Below are 18,117 nucleotides of genomic sequence, written 5' to 3' on the forward strand. Positions count from 1 at the left end.
CTGAACACATACTGAGATTTTACTGGTTTGATTTTATTTTAAATTGTTTCTTAAATATATTTATTGTACAGTTACAATAATGCAGTATAAAAAGCAAACGTTTCAGTTCATACAGGATTGTTTTGGTCAGCATTATGGGAAACATAAGTACCTCCACGGTCGAGACACTAGAGGGCAGTAGGTTTGCTTTTGGCAACATTTTCATCCTGCTGGAGGATTTCTTGCTTAAAATCATGGGGGTGCAATCGATTTAAAATTATTGAGAAACTTAAAGTTAAAACTTAACACCAGTTTAAAAAAAAATACTAAAACAAGCTGCCATTTCTAGCTTATTGAATGGAACCTGATCAGTCATAAATTAATAAAACAAGGTGTGCTGTTGAACAGTCAGATTGATCCATGTGCACACAAGAAAGCTTGTCAAGGGCCACAAGTACATGAAAACCAGAGTTTTATGTATCATACTGTCCATTATGAAGGTGCCTAGCTGCATTAGTGAATAACTTGGACAAAATTTCATGTGGTGAATAACCTTTCTGTAAAAAAATGGATTTGTAAATGTTAACCTTTTACAAGTAGGCAAGAAAAGCTGATAATTTGAGGTATAAAGTTTTCGGTCACCCAGCCCCACCCCAACATAATTTCTGTCATATGATGTGAGCCAGATTGTTGGCAAAGTTTGAATTAGGTCAGAGAAGAAAACCATAAATGCAATTTTATTTTACAGTGGTTCCAAGATCTATTTTGGTGTTTGTGTCCCTGTCAACCACATGCCTTCAGTCAGTAAACTGGAGTCTTTCAATGTCTGCCAGAAACCTACAATCTTAATTTTGTTGCATTATTTTCATTTGTGGATAGATCTACTATTTCATTTTGATCTGAGTCAAACAGCAATCAATAGGCTGTCTGCACTTCCACAAGCATGCTCCTCTGATGCTATATACACCCACTGATGCTCACAAAGGGATTTTCAAACTGGTATTGCATTTTAATACAATAGACACTGCAATACTACTACAAAAAAGCCTGTCTGCCCTGAATGAACTCAACTGTGGTTCTTTTGACCTGTGACAGGGTCAAACAATACCAGAGCAGACATATTGCTTTTTCATTGTTCACTCTTTTCCTCTTTTATCTGTATTTTGATGCTCAGACATGAAGAGCAGCTACAGTACATTCTACTACCATAAGCTTTTTTTTGAGGTTCAAACAGAGTAGCGCCACCTAATTAGAAACATCAGCACCTTTAAATTATATAATCTCACATTTTAAAAAATTTGTTCATTTTACAACATCACATATTTACATTTGTTAAAACAGGAGTAGAAAAGGAAAACAAAATCTATGACACAAATATAAATAAAAAATGTAAACACAAATGACAACTGTAAACATTGTTTTTGATCGATGACTTCATATTGTAAAATAACAATAAATTATTCAGTGCATAACGTTTTGAGAGGAGATCCAGTATGACACGATGATCATGAGGAAATTGTACATTTCATCAGTTAAGTGCAAGCAGCAACATCAGTGGCTGTCACAGTCACGTTGACAACGGAAACAATAAGATAAAATGAAAGCCCTGATGGGATTTCATGATGTGAAATAACATGACACATTTTGATGACGATGAAAAAACAAATACAAATTGACTTCAGAGATGAGAAAAGACAATCGAGTAGGTGGCCTCCGACCGAGACCTCTGTCGCTGAGGTGTCATTTGAAGTGTTTTTTGCAAAGCTCATCTTGGGCCAGCGGCTATGGAGGGACTGGAGCTGCTGTTAACCTTCAGTGTGGCTAATGTCCCATTTCAGTTTCACATCAATGTGGCGCTTTCATCTCTAAAGGAATAGTTGAATTTTCCAGGATATTTTTTGAGAACTCTCACCAAGGATTTCTTTTGTGTTCCTGCTTGTGATGAAGGACATTGGCCTTCATTTCCTGCCTCTCTGCAATGTCCCTGATAAGGACTTTCTGTATTCTGTGGTCTGTATGAATCAAAGAGGCATTCACAGACTGGATCTGCCAGTGTTCGAGTGGGCTCAGGTGTCAGATTTTCACCAGTTGTTTGGAGGTTGGCTGGGCTCTGCGCTGCCTGAATGGTCCAGCTCTGCACTGTCACAGTCAGAGTCATCATACAGGCCCTAATTTGGAGGAAAAACAATAAATTATTAATTTGAGTTAGAACAGCAAGGAGACTCTTTGTATGCCTCTATATATCTATCCATATCATGTATTCCCCTTCATTCCCTCTCTGCAGCCTACCTCGTAAGTATGGTCATTACTAGCAAGTTGGGTCTTGACTTGTCGAAGAATAGCTTCCTTCTCAGACAACCCGTCAGAGCCCAGCTGGGTGGGGTCAGATGGGTCGGCGGGAATCTCCGAGCCCTGAGACAGCAGGTCATCGCTCTTGTCGTCCAGACGCTCGTCTGTGTTGGTGCTGACCACGTCTGGCGTGCCGCTGTGGGAATGGTCGGTGGTGTTTCCCTCCTCGCCGTCCGAGACCGACAAGTTCTCTGAGCTGAAGGTGGACAGTGACTGACACTTGGTCATGGTCACAGGACGCCTGAATGGGAATACATTAGGAGAGAGTACATATACAGTATATTGACTATTACTGACTTGTTGTATATTAAAAGGTTTATTCAAGATTGTGTTATAAGTTAATAAGTCTCACACTAGCATAACTATTGCTAATGTTCAAACAATGACATCTAATCAGACTAAATAAGCTGTAACGTGTGTGGATGTACCATAGATGTGAGAGGGTTTCAATATGTCATTTTGGATTTGTGTCGGGAAAATGAACATATCAAGTGTTTTGTATGGATACACAGATAAAAATGTGACTAGAGTAGGTATTTGATAATTATTTAATTCTTACCTTCTTCTTGGCAACTCCACTTCACTGTCTACCTCTCCTTCTTCTTCCTCTGATGACACTCCACGTCTCTTTGGAGAAAAGTAACAGTATGTATGAAACCTCAGTATTTCCCAGTGACTATGCACACAAATTAAGCAATTAACTACTAATTAATAGCCATGTACTTAAACACTTTAATCTAGTCTTTCTACGTATCTATAAAAATTTGTACTGTACTTAATAGAGAGATGGTGATTATATTTGGCAGAATATATTCAGCCAAGTAGATACTATCAGGATTTCAGTGACACAAAAATAGTATGGCATGGCATTTTTCCTTTGTTTGACATCTCTATCTCTATCTCTCTGGATTGTACAGCAGGTTCAGTTAAGATGGAGACAAAAAAGTAAAATATTGTGCTCAGTGTATGTTGTTTTACTGGCAAAAAAAAATGAAAGGTCTGATTTCCCCAAAGCCTTTCACTAATTAATTTTAGTTCTCTTTTAATTCTTTTTTTAATCTTTTAATTCACAATTAGACTGTTAGTCTCACCTGACTGCGTGTGACAGCTGCCCTGTAGAGCAGTGCTGCAGGTGTGAGGCGTTGACTTCTGGGTGAGCGCGTGATCACCGTCCCGTCCTCCTTCTCCTCGCCCTCGTGGGAAACACGAGGATTCCCGAGCACAGACGCCCTCCCTGCAGTCGCTCCCCTGCCACACGGCGAGTCAGGGCTACTGGAGAACGGAATGGAAGCTGCATCCTCACTGGGTGTGTCACTGCGTGGAGGTGTTTCCGCTAGATCATCAGTCCCCACACCCACATCTGGCCCCTCCTCCTGCCCTCCAGTCCTTCTACTCTCTCCGAGCCCAGCTGAGGCGCTTTGGCTGCCCGCTCTGTCCAACCCTGGCCTGACCTGCCCCTTCCTCCGGCCTTCAGCCTCCAAGGTGGTTGAAATGAGATCCGGGCTTGAAGAGTACATTTTCTTCAGCAGCAGATCATGCTGCAGGCCCCTGAGGGCTGCACTGGGGTCCAGACGCTGCTTGCTGCTAGGAACAGATGTGGTGGAGTTGACCATGGCTAATGAAGAGGAGAGAGTGGCTTTCAGCTGAGCCAAGTCCCCGGTGCTACCTTTACCGGCCTTCCTGTAGCGGGGTTTTCCTCGTCGTGAGCGGCCTGGTGAGGTGGAACCCTTGTTGGGGATTGTGACCTGGGTCATGGAAGAGTCTAGTTTGGGTAGGATGACCTCTGACTTCAGTAGGTCTGGCCTGAAAAGGACAGGAGCAGAACTGATAACAAAAGAAGGGGGGAAAAAAAAAAAACGTCACTGGCTGTGGCTCTCATCCTACTGAGCATTTAACAGATTAACATGTAATCTAAAAAATTATTACTTTTTTTTAATTAAAAAGTAAAATGTTGTTTTAAAAAGGTTAAATACTAAATACAGGAATCAGTTTTTAGCAAACATTACTCAAACAGGAGTAAATAGTATACTTGTTGGGGACTATTTTCAGTTGTAGAGTAGGTGTGCTAATGAGTATTTACAGCCATAGGTCAGTGTTTACAGGAGGCACTCAAAATAAACTACATTGGCCTCCCTCATGGTAATAAAGGAAAATGTCACCCAGCTCAGCAGTGTGCCAAAGTGATGTGGTGGCTGGAGAGCAACTTGATCAAACCATCCACGGGTGTATGCTGAATGCTCAAAATGTAGATAACTCCTTGTCGTCTCACCTCTTGCTGTGTGAGGGCAGTTTCTGCGGCACGTTGCGTTTCTTCATGAGTTTCTCCATCGAGTTGGAGGAGGCTGACTGTCTGGAGCTGTGGTGCTTAAAGCAGCCCGGGTACTTCTTGTCCAGTGACTGCTCCCGCCTGATGTTTTAATACAAAGCAAGTACTTGTTTAATGGATGTCAGTGCATACTTGGCATAGCAGTTTGTTACATGCAATGGCCCTGTGTGACTAGATGTAATGGCCATTCACTTCACATTAAAGATGAACTTTTCCATGCTCTTAACCAATGTTGTTCGGTAAAGCTATTAGTAGCAAAGTATTTGAATGATTGCAACCCTCGTTTTCCTGTTGTTAGAGTGCAATACATTTTGCAGTAACTAGAAAGTGACTACACTATGCTCAACCACGTCTACCTGATTTCTAGTCATTACTGTGTCACCTTTGGCTCAAATTGAAAAAGGCTTTTCAGTCAGACTGCCAATGCAACGTGGCATTACTTATGCAGACATATATTTTGTATTCTATGCTTTTAATTAATTTAGATCACTTTGTGGAAACCTATTTTTACTTTGACATGAAAGAGTATTTTTAAGTCCATCGGTATCTTAAAAGCCAAATTACATTCAATGTTGTAAAACAATAAAACATAAAAACTTGTGGCAGTCAGTGGCAGTTTTCATACTTATGCAGTTCTTTCTCTTTGATCTCCAGCTGCAGCATGATGGCGTTGAGCTCCATATAGAGATTGTTGGCTCTTTCCAGTTTCCTCTCGTAGTGCTCCCGGATGTCCAGCGCGTGTCTGCACGCAAAGAGCGAAAAATGAGCAGGACATCAATACATTTATCTTCTGCCATCATAAGTATACAGGCTTCTCAAGCTTACCCTGATGTCTTTGTTTGTGGTGGAGATATTTTCTATGCATCTCCTCATCTGTATTTCATGGTGTTCATTCTATTTGTGTGTTCATGTTACAACTTCTTTGCTAACCTGAGTTCTTCTCTTCGTCGTTTGATCAGCTCCTCGTCCAACCTGTGAAGACACGTCCCCTCAGACTTGATCTTCTCAAAGTGGTGTCTCACCTCGTCCCTCCATTCCACCTGGCAAGACACATAAAGACACATCCATCACAGTACATCAACCACATTATGTTACTGTACTATACTGATACTTACAGCACATTAACGTAACATTTTACCACTTTACAGGTACAAATAAAAAGACGTCTGTGAGTTCAGATTATTTTAGTGTTTTGCATCTTCAACCATTTCTACTACAATCAATAATTCTACTACTAATACCTCTGCCACCAATATGATACGACCTCTATCTCTGTATCACTTTGTACGTTGTGTGTTTTGTTTTGACATTTACATTTAGAAAATGCTGACACTCCTCTTTTTTCCATTGGAATAACAAAGTATGACTGGACTTGAGTGAGAATATTAACAATATGTGATACTAATATTGAGAATAAACTTCATTGCACCTTGATCTTGATAAAAAATTAAAAAAAGCTCTTAATTTGCAGAGGTTCATGTGTATCATCGAAGCAAAACCCATTAAGCTGTCATATGACAATCAACAAACATGGAGTGAAACTGAACATGAACTGACATGACACGAGCACAAAAAAATGCAGCGTGGGTATTTTCTTTTGCACAGTGGAGCGTGACAGGTGTTATCTGATACCTGTCATATCAAAGGACAAAGGAAGTCAGATAAATGACTGTGTGCACACACATGCATGTGCGTGTACCACAAGTTGTATGCGTGTATATTTCTGTCTGTGCATGGCTGATGCTGTTCTTATTAAGCTAATGGACTCTGTGTGTACTCCTCTGTGTGTCTCCGGTCCCCTCTTTCTCCACTCTCTTTGCTCTCTGCTCCCTGCCATTAAAGCAATCAATACACTCCAGCAGCAAATACTTTTTTCTAACGTCACAAGAAAAATCCATTATAGGGCAGAGAGGAGAGAAACTGGGGAGGGCTGTGGGGGGTAGAGAAATAAAGGATCAAGGATAAGTGGAGAGAGTGAAAGAGGTTTGTATGTTGCATCGTGACATAGAGATGTTGGAGGCAGCAGTGCGAAAATGAAATAAAATAGTATTCATTTTGTGTGTTTTTGTGCACAAGCGTGTCTCATATTTATACATGGATGAGTTCTAAATGGATATGTGGTTCTGCATGGCTGAGTAAACACATCCTCCACACAATTATACTCTTTCTTCTAAATCTCCTGTCCTTCATCTGTTTGGGTTTGCAGCAGTCTAACGTATTTGTCATGCCCCCCCATCCCCCACGCTATCACAGGGAGTAACACACACACACCCTCCTGCTCCATCGCGCAGACCTTCTCCATCATGCTTTGATATGATGGGGGGGATGAAAAAGGTTCTTTTTTAGACCACAAATCAGCACTCATATGTGATAAGGCACAAAGACCAAGGAACCAACAACAATATGTTGTGACTGAGAGCACAGGTATTATTAGTGGGCTCCCAGGAGGCCTGGGGCCCCAGAGCAGCTGCACACTCTGCACTGCCTGTAGTTACACCAGCAGACTGGAAACAAAAGGCGATGGTGCGACAGCAAAATGACTAAAATGATACTGGCTGCTGTTGACAGGAGGTTTTTTACTAAGCGACATTAAGAGCTCATGCTTATCTGATCCACTGTCTATTTTGTATTTAACTGACAAGGGAGAATTGAGAAAATGACAGTTCTCACTTCTATTGTCCCTTAATTCCACATGTAGTGTGCAAACAAGATTTTGATTTCTTCTCCTAGACTAAACTAGAACTGATAAACATTTTAAAAAAAACTAATAAATAAACAGAATAAAATTTAGCAGCTTTTGATTTGGTCCTGTTGACAGAGATAGAGGAAACTTACCTGAGACTGAAAGTAAGTTTCCTGTGGAGTCGATAGGATATCTGCTGACGCGATATCCAGATGCAGGAGGATCTGCCGGAAGGAAGGCCTGTTTCTTGGTTTGCAGTTCCTGTGAACAATTTAAACAAATGTCAGGAATAAAAGGGACACGGAAGATTTCCTCTCCTCCTCACCTTTCCTTCCTTCTAAAATATCTTTTTACATTTTTCTTTCTTTCTGACTTTCACACTCTCACCCTTCTTAAAACTTCTAACATTATCATACTCTCTTAAAGGTGATGCTTCGACTGTCATTTTACATAACATTCTTCTTTCCTGCATCTTTCTCTCTACCTCCTCCCCTCCCATCTGCTCACCAGCATTGCCTCAGGAGCAGCTTGAAGCTGTCGGGACAGCTATCAGGCACGGGCAGCTGCAGACTGTTGTTGCCCACTCCCCAGATGATAGCAGAGGAGTCCACGTCCTTATAGGGCACCTCTCCTGTCAGCATCTCCCACAGCACGACGCCGAAGGACCTACACAGAGATGTGGCATAATATGTTCAAACGTGGTGATAAAGATGCGAAGTGAGGCAATAAAAAGAAGCCTGACTGAAATGTCACACTTTTAACTTTTCGGAAATAAATATTGAGATTTAGATTACCACAACCATAATATCTGATGGAAACTTTATAAAGGCTTTGATGCTAATGGCTTCTGAGCAGTCTTTGGTAGCTTAAACTCATTATTACCAAGGTTTAATCAGATGCTATGAAAATGTTGTCACTGCTGTTAACACAGAATGTAATTTCTGCAGCTCAGGGTCTCAAAATGGATTGTATGATGTAGCCTGGGATCACGGGAGCTGTTGTCTTCGATGTTAAACAACTACCATTGCTGACGAAGATCTATCTGAAGTGACTCAGACAGAAATGTCCATGGATGAGATAATGTCTTAAAATTTGATTCACATGACTGTCAGTCACGTCCTCTCTCATTCTCGGACTCTCCCACAAGCTCTAAGTTATATAATGTAATGAAATGCACTAAACCTTTGAATGGAGTCAATCATGGATTTCTCTGGGTGTGAACACTGTTGGAAGTCAACAAAATATATAACAATGGTCAAGTCATTTTTAGACATGTTAATTTGGTAACGTTATGTACTATACCCTTAATGAATGCTTAACAGTTACTCTGGTACTGGCCAAAATATACGTACATACGTATACGTACCACGATTGTGGAAGGAAAAAAAATCTGATTTTTGTCAAAACGTGTTTTATTTTGCTGCAGTTCAGTGCTTCATTGATGAGCTTCAGCTCTACGTTTGTTTGTGAGGAGAGCAAGAGAGCAGCACCCATGGGGACGGTAACTAAGCAAAGCGTGTTGTCGATGACTCTCTGGGTTGCCGTGGTGACCATGTACAGTATCCAAGGTTCTAATAGCATCACGTGCAGCATTGAGAGGGGGTGTGTGTGTGTGAGATGTTGCATTTAAATGTATATTTTTTTTCTCCATCTCCTTGATTATGAGTTGTGACAGCACAGGAAGCGACACCTGATTTCGAGGCAATGCACATTTGTTAATCTGTGTTTGTCAAGATGTTAAATTCTACCTGTAGCTATTTTACTGTAGTCCTTGCATGACAATCTGTAGTACCAGCAGGGAAAATATGTCAGCACAAAACAAAAATGAATCCTTACAAGCTAAAACTTTACCAATCTCTTCCGTGGTGTGGATTACTACACAATTTACATACAGTTAAACAAAACTGTACAGTATACACCCACGCTTTGCTTTCTTTTCACATCAAAAGCTTTTTAATCCTATTTTCACTTTCTCTGCTAATGCACTGCTGGCTCCAGGCCAGACAATCGGCAGGCGCAGAAGGTTACTCCAGCCTCTCCTGAGCACTGCAGCATCTGGCAAATCAATTATTAAATTAGCCAGCGTTCCTTTCAGGACGAAGAGCAAAAGTGATGGAGGGATGTAGGATGGAGAGAGGTGAATGTAATGGAAGAGATCAGGGCTTAACACAGGGCAACCCATCGGATATGGCAGGGGCCCTATAGAATTTCATGTAATGAGAGATGATACATAACACATAACACTGAATAGATTTTCTGGAAACCAGATCCTGTGCTCTATACTTCAGTAGGCTCTAGCTAATGAGATTCTATGACGGATAAGACAAACCAAAAGGGCAAATTGCAAAGGTTGACCTACCAAATATCCACCTTCTCTGAGACAGGTTCGTTGCGGATGACCTCCGGAGCCATCCAGGCCACCGTACCAGCAAAGGACATTTTGGTGCTCTTGTCACTGAGCTCTTTGGATGTGCCGAAATCAGAAATCTTCACAGAGTCATCATAGGTGATTAGCATGCTGGAAAGAAACATTGAACATTGAAGTTTATATTAACACGTCTTCGTGAAAACAGTTAAGACAGCTGCTGTCGAAACCTGAACAGTGGTGGGGCAGATAGAGCTTTTCAGAGTAAGACATTTAGTACAGTACAGCAATGAGTAAGGCAATAGGACCCAACCTGTGGCTCAGGAACCCTACTGCAGGTCACAAGATAAATCTGTGGATTTGCGAGGTGATCAAAAACATGGGAAAGGAGAAAACCCAAATATCTGTTTAGTTTTACCTCTAATCTTTGTTTAAGGAAACCAATGTTCTACAGGTTGGAACAAAACTATTCACCATCACTCCAATTTTCATTCAAGTCACACTGACCATGTCTGACATATCACCTCAGATAAAGATTAAAGAAGGACACAAACCTTCATCCTCACCTGCACAGCATTATACTTTTACTAGTTAAACTTCTAGCTCTAACATCACCATTTAAACTTTAATTACAGAATTGTAATCACACATTTAATTTTCAGCAGTCCTGCAAAACTCACTTGGGCGACTTGAGGTCTCTGTGGATGATCTTGTGGAGATGAAGATAGTTCATGCCCCCGGCGATGCCCATGGCCCAGTCCATGAGCAAGGATGGCTGAATCTTCCTGCCTGCTCTCAGCACCTCATACAGCTGTCCCTGGGCACAGTACTCCATGATGATGCAGTAACATGGAGCCTGGGTACAAATACCTCTGGGAATGTAAAGAGGCATGTATGTTAGGTCAGAACTCATTAGAGTTGCCAGCAATAAACAGAAAAATTGAAACTACCAGTTTATAGACATTTTTTACATTATAGTGTGATTTGAAATGTTACATGATTATTTTGGGGTTGAGAAAATTTCACAATCATACAACCTTTTCATACTGTATTAAAACATAATAAACAATAGACTCAAAAGCTCTTAAGGGACAAGAGTAAACCTGGCATGTAGGCAACAAAGCTTTTACTTCATGAAGTGAAAAATCCATCATATTCTATGTAAAATTGCAATTTCAGAGCAATGCTCTGACATATGATCTGATAAGCCTGCTGATAATTTCTACTTACTTGAAAGTGATGATGTTGGGATGTTTGAGCTTGCGCAGGTGTTTGATGTCCGTCTCTTTGATGTTCCGCACTTTCTTGACAGCCACTTCCTGCCCGTGCAGTTTTCCCAGGAAGACGGCACCCTGGGCTCCACTGCCCACCCACTGCAGGTCAGAGATCTCCTCAAATGGGACCTCCCATGTCTCTGAGATTGGGGATAAGACACAGGGAAAGTAATTAGCGAGTTTATTGATACAGTAACATTTCAGTTATGGATATACGTACAATAGAGATTGATTGTCATATTAATCTTTACCAATTGCAGGTTATTCTCACTAACTTGGCTACAAACTCATATTCCTTATCTGTTATTTTCATTATTTCATAATATGATGTTGATGATGATTTATTTTGCTTTACTGTAGACATTTTACCTCTTGTCTAGATACATACTTTATTCTTCATTCTTTAAAGGAATAGTTTGACACTTTGGGAAATACATTAATTTGCTTTCTTGTCGAGAATTAGATTAGAAGATTGAGTGTGTATTGATCTTCTGCACCAAACTCTCAGCAGGAAAGGAAATATGCTTACTTGGCTAAATGCTACAGCATGGTAGCAGGGTATGCTGTTCTGCACTAATAAACTTGTAACAGTAAAACCTGTTGTAAGCCCCATCTCTCACAGTCAACACAGAGCCTGAGCTGATATCTTGTTCGGCAGTTGAACCTCCCCTCAACCTAAGACTCGGGGTGTGCAGGCAGACAGACAGGAAGTGCTAATCTCCTGTGGGTAATTCTCCCTCAGCCTCCTAAATCCTGATTAGTGCCATTGTGGGGCTGACGCGAAACAGGGGTCCAACACTCAGGAGTGGTTTGGAAGAAGGAGGGGATTTGAGAGCTGCTAATGTAGCTGTATGGCTAATGGGGAGGTGGAGGGGTAGTGATGGTAGTGGTGGTTGTAGCGCTGTGTGTGAAAGAAAGGAGGGGGATTCCCCAAGGGTCGGCAGGGGTCCATGTGGCCGAAGACAGACTGTTAATATAGAGAAAATATACAGCCTGCAGTGCGCCTGTTCTGAACCCCAGAAAAGAAGATTCAGACGCATTTATCATACTAATAAGGATGGTATGAATGATTAATGCTCTCCAGTTACAGAGTGAGGGCTCTGTCCCTAATAAGCCCCTCAAATGTAAAGACATAAGGCTGCATGTGACACACCAAAATAACTCCAGGTCTGAAACATTGAGGAAATGTAGAGCATCACCTAGTAGCTCACCGTCCTTCACAATCAAATAAGGATGGACGATGTTCCTGCTTTCTATTGTGCTACATTGTGCCTTCCAGTCAAAGCTTGAGAATAGAGCATTGTGATGTGACAGACAGGCATTCAGTTGCAATACCGCTATTTATTTCACTTTTATAATATCCATTTTGCTCTCGTCAGTATGTGTGACTCCCTGTGATGCTGAGGAGCAAAGAGGTGCAGATGGGCTGGGAGTGATAAGAGCACAGGATGAAAAGGAGAGGAAAGGAGACAATGAGAGATGGAGGGAGGAGGGGAGCTGAGGGGAGACATGGAAGTCAAACGGGTGATAAAATATCAGCAGGCTACAAAGACAAGAAAACATATTAATCCACCGCCTTCAAGCCTGATGTGTGATGCTATATTTATTTTATCAAGTTTGATTTTGGCATCTTATCTGACTTTATGCATTTGTGTCAGGGCTAGATATTAAATGTTTCTATTTGTGGGTGTGTTTATGTGTGCTGCAGTAATCCCTGGGCGCGTGCTCATGTGCGTGCGTGCGTGTGTGTCAGGTTTGCGTTAATAGAGATGAGAGGCACAGGGTCAGAGCGTGGCCATGCATAATTCATGAAGCAGATTTGGCAGAGGAGTCCCAGGGGAGCCCTGCGCTATTGTAGTGGCTGCAGACATAAACAACACAACGTTATGGGGAGCTACTTTCATTGGGGGGGGGTTGTAGTGAGAAGAAGGTGGGGTTGGCACAAACAGGCCAAAGGATGGGGGGAAAATATCAGGGGAAAAGAAGCCCTTTGCAGCTTTGATAGAGTCTCTCGCTCTGGCTGCAGCTCTTTCACGTCAAGGTAAGTGTTTGTTTACAACATGGCTTTTGTGGGAGTCATTTTTATTGACTGTTTAATTACATTAAACAGCTGGGATAATTTAATCAGCATATCAAAGATTCAGACCGGAATCACATTAGAGCTAGTTGATGCGCAACCATTAAAGGTGCAATGTGTAGGATATTTGTAAAATACAGACACTTTGGGTTGGTGACTAGCCTCACCCACCAACCCAAAGCACCCAAATCTGACAACCTGAGAAAGAGACCCGACAGTCAACAGTCAATCTATCTTATGCCTTGCCCCTTTAAAAGCAGCCATTGATATCTGTATGTATCAGATGTGTTGTATGTAGATGTGTTTAAGTGTTTCCAATGAAGTGTTAGACTTACCATCAAGGTCATGTTTGTGCTCTGTGGAGTACGCTTTGCCAATCATAGTCCAGACAGGCCTCAGACAACCAAACAAGCCCTCCAGAAACCCCCCTCCCCCTCCGGTAGACTGGCATTGTAGCCTGGCGTCATCCGCCTGGCTCCTGACCACGTTGCTGTCCAGGTCCTGGCCTTCTCCTTCTGTCCTTCCAGGACTCCCATCATGCTCATGGAGCTTCAGGACACTGTTGGCAAAGTGCTCTTGATGTTCCTCGCCTGACGTCTGGTTGTGCCCAGTTTTCTGACCCTCTCCTCCTCCATCCCCAGGCTCAACAGCACCTCCGGTGTCTATGGAGAGGACGTTGCGAAGGACGCACTGGGTCGGGGTCAGGTCCATTTCTGGGGTGCAGGGTGTTTCAGCATCGAGACGACGAAAAGATGGAGGATCAGAGAGGGGTGTGTTGAAGCCGGACAGAGAAGGAGAGGGGGCACGAGGTTCGTGAACAAGCGCCATCAGTGACTGTGGTCATCAGAACAACTAGAGAACTGGGAGCCTTGACGAGATCAAACAGACAGAGAGAGACAGAGAGAGAGAGAGAGAGGGAGAGAGGAAGAAAGAGAAACAGGATGGAAATTGTTATAAATCAAATCAAAATTTGAGTCACATCTGGAAGGTGATTATTTTGGTCCCCTGTAAGTAGAACCTTTAGCTATAGTTGCTGTTCTGCACTCAGAGAAGCCCAGATCGGAGCCATGCAGTTCTGCACTATCTGTAAATGCAGACAGACAAAAAGGCACATCTCCCTTGAGCTGTGATCAGTATCAAAGAAATGCACATTCATAGCTTCTATACTTCTCTGGCTCATGTCAGTTTTTTGTTCTGTTTTATCTCCAATACAGTGAAGTGAAGCGTTTTATAAAGAGAGACTTTAAGGATTGTTCATTGGTTTGTTGGTCTAAGGATCACAGAGTATGCAAGATCAGTCTGAGTTCACCATCAGCACAGAAGAGAAATATTATTTAAAAAAGATTGCATATAATTCAAAATATCATTAAAATTTAACATTCTCCACAACTCGGAAGTGACATTTTATTGTTTGTTGCACCACTGATGCAATTTGTAAAATCAAATATAGGTGAAGAGTAAAGTGGTTATCACTCTACATGTGCCTAGTGATCACAGCAACGACACTAACTTATGAGTCACAAAGCCTGATTATATGATATCAAATCAATACTAGAATGTGAAACATGATTCAGGACGTGTGGACAAAGGACCAAAGGGCAGCCTGTCTGGGTCATAAATCTAAGAAAGCTGAAGCTTTCAGGACAACCTTTGATGAAGTGTGCTGCAAACATAAAGACCCCCTTCTTAGTCAGAATATTACATACACAGTATTCCTTTTGGTTTAGTATGGTAATGATTAACAAACCAATGATCTGTAGGCAGACTGGTGCCCCAGCTGGTTATTTACATCCTGCTCGAGCAATAGCACTGGTGTATTAAAATGGATGAGATCAAATGATGGCTGTATAATAATGACAGAAGTCTGCGAGCCTCCTCAAAGCTTGTCATCTCTCCAAGGAGGACAGCATATACATGCTGTGCAGAGAATGAAAATGCATTATTTCATGTCAGAGCCTTTTCAAGTGATACAGTCTGACAGCAAGAGGTTTTACCTGCTTTGCAAAAACAATTATACAAACCAAAATCCTTAACAGTACCAGCATCATCCTGTTGTTGTACAAACAGATGTTTCCTTTCCAAGGTTATCATCTAGTCAGTGTGAGGGACGCTTAACATCTGCTGTCCTGTTAAGGTTACTGAGCCTAAATGTGTCTACACGCAACTAACACTCTTATATCGACCAGGCTACTGTGACAATTACTCACAATAAAAGCAATGTGCATCTGACGTACGTATGAGGCCCACTGTGTCGTGTTCCCACTACCTATTGCTGTTTACCACCATCTACAAAATTAAAATCGGAAGAGAGAAATCATGCCCAAAACAAGACAAGGCAGTACCTGGAGGATTCATTAACCAATCCACAACCGTCAAAGTCAAAGTCTGGAAAAATCATCCTCATTATAATTTTGTGTGCAGGGAGAAACCGGAGCAGTGAGACACATCTGGTGTCTGAAACTGGAATAATCACACATCCTTCACATCCGACTGATCCTGTACTGCTAATACTCCTGCTCCGGCTCTCACTTTATTTATTTGGAGGTATCAGCTGCGGGAGCTGCGGGAGCAGGCTACGCTCTGTTACAGGCCACTGCATTGTGGATGTGTCGGAGGGATTTCCTGTGCGCATCACCGCTTCTCCTCCCACCTCCTGCGGTTAAGACAGCCCGGTGCATCCCTGACAACACTCGAGTTCCAGTCAAACACAGTATTGCGATTTATATTTGAATAATAAAGGATGAGTTGTTTGGGGATTAGATCAGCTAGAGACCGGCTGCCTTCTCCTTGCTGCTTCTGACGCGGGCTAAACGCTGCCAGTGTAGAACAAACGTTTTCCTACCTCAGTGTCGACAGCTGAACTCCATCGCCGGTGAGCGCAAAAGCTTATTCCACTTTATACTTTATGATTACTTATATTAACCAGCTAATAATTGTCCCTTCCTGGATTTTGTCGGCACAATCAGCATCCACACTTCTTCTCGAGCCTCCTCCTCCTCCTCCTCCTCCTCTCTCTCTCTGCATCCACTAAGGTTTCTCCGCCCTGGATGGCAGGCAGTCTGCGTTTTCTCCTGCGTTTGTCCCGTTAACGATCTGTAAACACAGCTATAGCTACGCTCCCCTTTGGTTCGCTTGTTTTCCTGCGCCTATACCTCCTCCCTCTTTTCCATTCTCCTCTGAGGATGAGATCTGCGCACACTCAGGAATTTATACGGCTATCTCACCTAGAGTAAACACGACCGGAGAGGAGAGGATGGGGAGGAGGAGGAGGAAAGGAGGGAGGCAGTGTTGGTGCCCTCCTATCAGAGAAGAAATGCGCTGTGACGAGCTCAGTCCGGTGAGACGCGGGACAACCGCAGGTAAACGGGTTTACAAGCGAGTGAGGCGGGAGGGTGGGGGGTCAGCCGGTATGTGAGGTGATCAAAAATGATGTCATCCCCAAAGCATGCAGCATTTGACTGGACAGCGCCGTGTAAATCCCTTCAAACCCTATTAATTCCCTGCGTATCCAGTGCAATTGGTGCATAATCTGTGTGCGCTGCCCCGTCTGCCACAGAAGGGGCAAGCAAGAAGGACGGCGAGACACTTTTTATTATTATCATCTCCAATCTCTACTGACCCATTTCTCACATAGCAAGAGTGGGACGGCACAGGACCTAAATGGGACTTTCCCCAGGCGTGACTTGTTTCCCTCAGCGACTTCAATTAACCTGACTGAAATAAAATATCACACTACTAATTTGCACGACTGTCATTCATCACAAATCTCATTTTGTGTGTTTGAGGACCCATAATACACGCAATATAGCCAGCCTTCATCTTCCTCAGTCCTTGTTTAAGAATAGTTGATTTTCAGAGTAATATTTCCAAGGCTTGGCCACCATGCAGCAATTAGTAAAGTTTATACTAATGTGTGCGTCATGCATACAGGTCACGCACACAAGGGTCTGCACCACAAAGGCATAAATTAAGAATTTTAACTTTTCAAACAAAACCAACCTACCAAAGTGATGAAGAATTTCAGACCTGTATGTCTACAATAAAATCCATAAATCACTATTTATTCTAGATTCACGTACAACACAAAGCAAAATAGGACTCACTCCTCCCCAGTCACACACACACACAGCTAACATATTTAAGTCCTGCGTGATGAACGGATGTCAGTGCATAAAATCACTGTCAACACTGGGGAATCCTCCAAAAGTCAAACTATTTGGCTGACACAGAGGAAGACATGAGTTTGTTGAATAGCTGGGGATCCCATGTCTGAGCAGTGTATTTACTGAGTCTAAATGGTATGTGACCCTTTTTGAGTGCTAAATCCAAATCCAGCCCTCATCTCCCAGATTAAGCTCATGCTGAGCTTAAACCCTAACAGTGACCTCATCGTGCTGCTTGTAGACAGTAGGGAAACTCCAACTAGTGCGCAGACCGACCCATGTGAGGCTGACGAGCCGGCATGATACACAAGTATTCAACGTCTCCCCTTCTTCTTCTTCTCTCTGCAGAGCTTTATGAAATTCTGCTGAAAAAAAAAACACCACTGCACTGACTGAGCTGGATACCTCCAGAGAAATTATATTTAGGAAAAAAAAATTCCTGTTTTCTTTGTTTCTTTCTTTTTCTTTTTCTTTTTTTTTAACAGTCATTCTCAGCCTCCTGCTTGCACCTGAAGCCTTGCCAAAAGAAAATAAGCATTTTTTTCTTTCTGATCACTTTGTATCGTGTTTCTTTCTGAGATAGAATGATTACAAATGAGGGTTTTTTTTATAACTCTATACTTTTAGACCCACTGAGGGGAAACAGAAAGCAGCAGCAAAATAATAATGGGCCTTCAACTAGTTAAATGTTTAGCTACCTTTTTGGGGTTTAAAAAGCATTAGAAAAATTAGGGACACTGTCAGAGAATTGTTGCATTCCTAAAATAATTTTTGACAGCAGATTTGGATGCTTAACTTTTAATTTAACAGTCATATGGAACTTCAACTTTAAGTTCTCAACTGAAGAAACTCAAGCCAAAAATGTGGTTTATGAATGTTTAATGATGGTTTTAATATCACA

The 18,117-nt window shown here is 42.1% G+C and overlaps 1 protein-coding gene across 2 annotated transcripts; it reads right to left on the reverse strand.

Moving 5' to 3' along the window:
• Positions 1-12: 12 nt before the first annotated feature.
• On the reverse strand, positions 13-16,460 carry LOC124056126 (mitogen-activated protein kinase kinase kinase 12-like). Of its 2 annotated transcripts, none has more exons than XM_046383250.1 (14): positions 15,896-16,460; positions 13,389-13,921; positions 10,933-11,116; positions 10,383-10,574; positions 9,697-9,855; positions 7,845-8,003; positions 7,490-7,598; positions 5,585-5,694; positions 5,280-5,396; positions 4,598-4,735; positions 3,420-4,152; positions 2,888-2,955; positions 2,269-2,569; positions 13-2,147 (listed from the first exon to the last, which is right to left on the reverse strand). In XM_046383250.1, the coding sequence occupies exons 2-14, from the start codon at positions 13,879-13,881 to the stop codon at positions 2,061-2,063; spliced, it is 2,850 nt and encodes a 949-aa protein (XP_046239206.1). In that variant the 5' UTR covers positions 13,882-13,921; positions 15,896-16,460; the 3' UTR covers positions 13-2,060. The 2 variants fall into 2 exon arrangements, with proteins under 2 accessions (XP_046239206.1, XP_046239207.1); XM_046383251.1 differs by having other exon boundaries at positions 3,420-4,131; positions 15,896-16,459.
• Positions 16,461-18,117: the final 1,657 nt, after the last annotated feature.

The sequence above is a fragment of the Scatophagus argus genome, chromosome 3 (assembly GCF_020382885.2).
Source record: "Scatophagus argus isolate fScaArg1 chromosome 3, fScaArg1.pri, whole genome shotgun sequence".
In the NCBI taxonomy this organism is placed as follows: domain Eukaryota; kingdom Metazoa; phylum Chordata; class Actinopteri; family Scatophagidae; genus Scatophagus; species Scatophagus argus.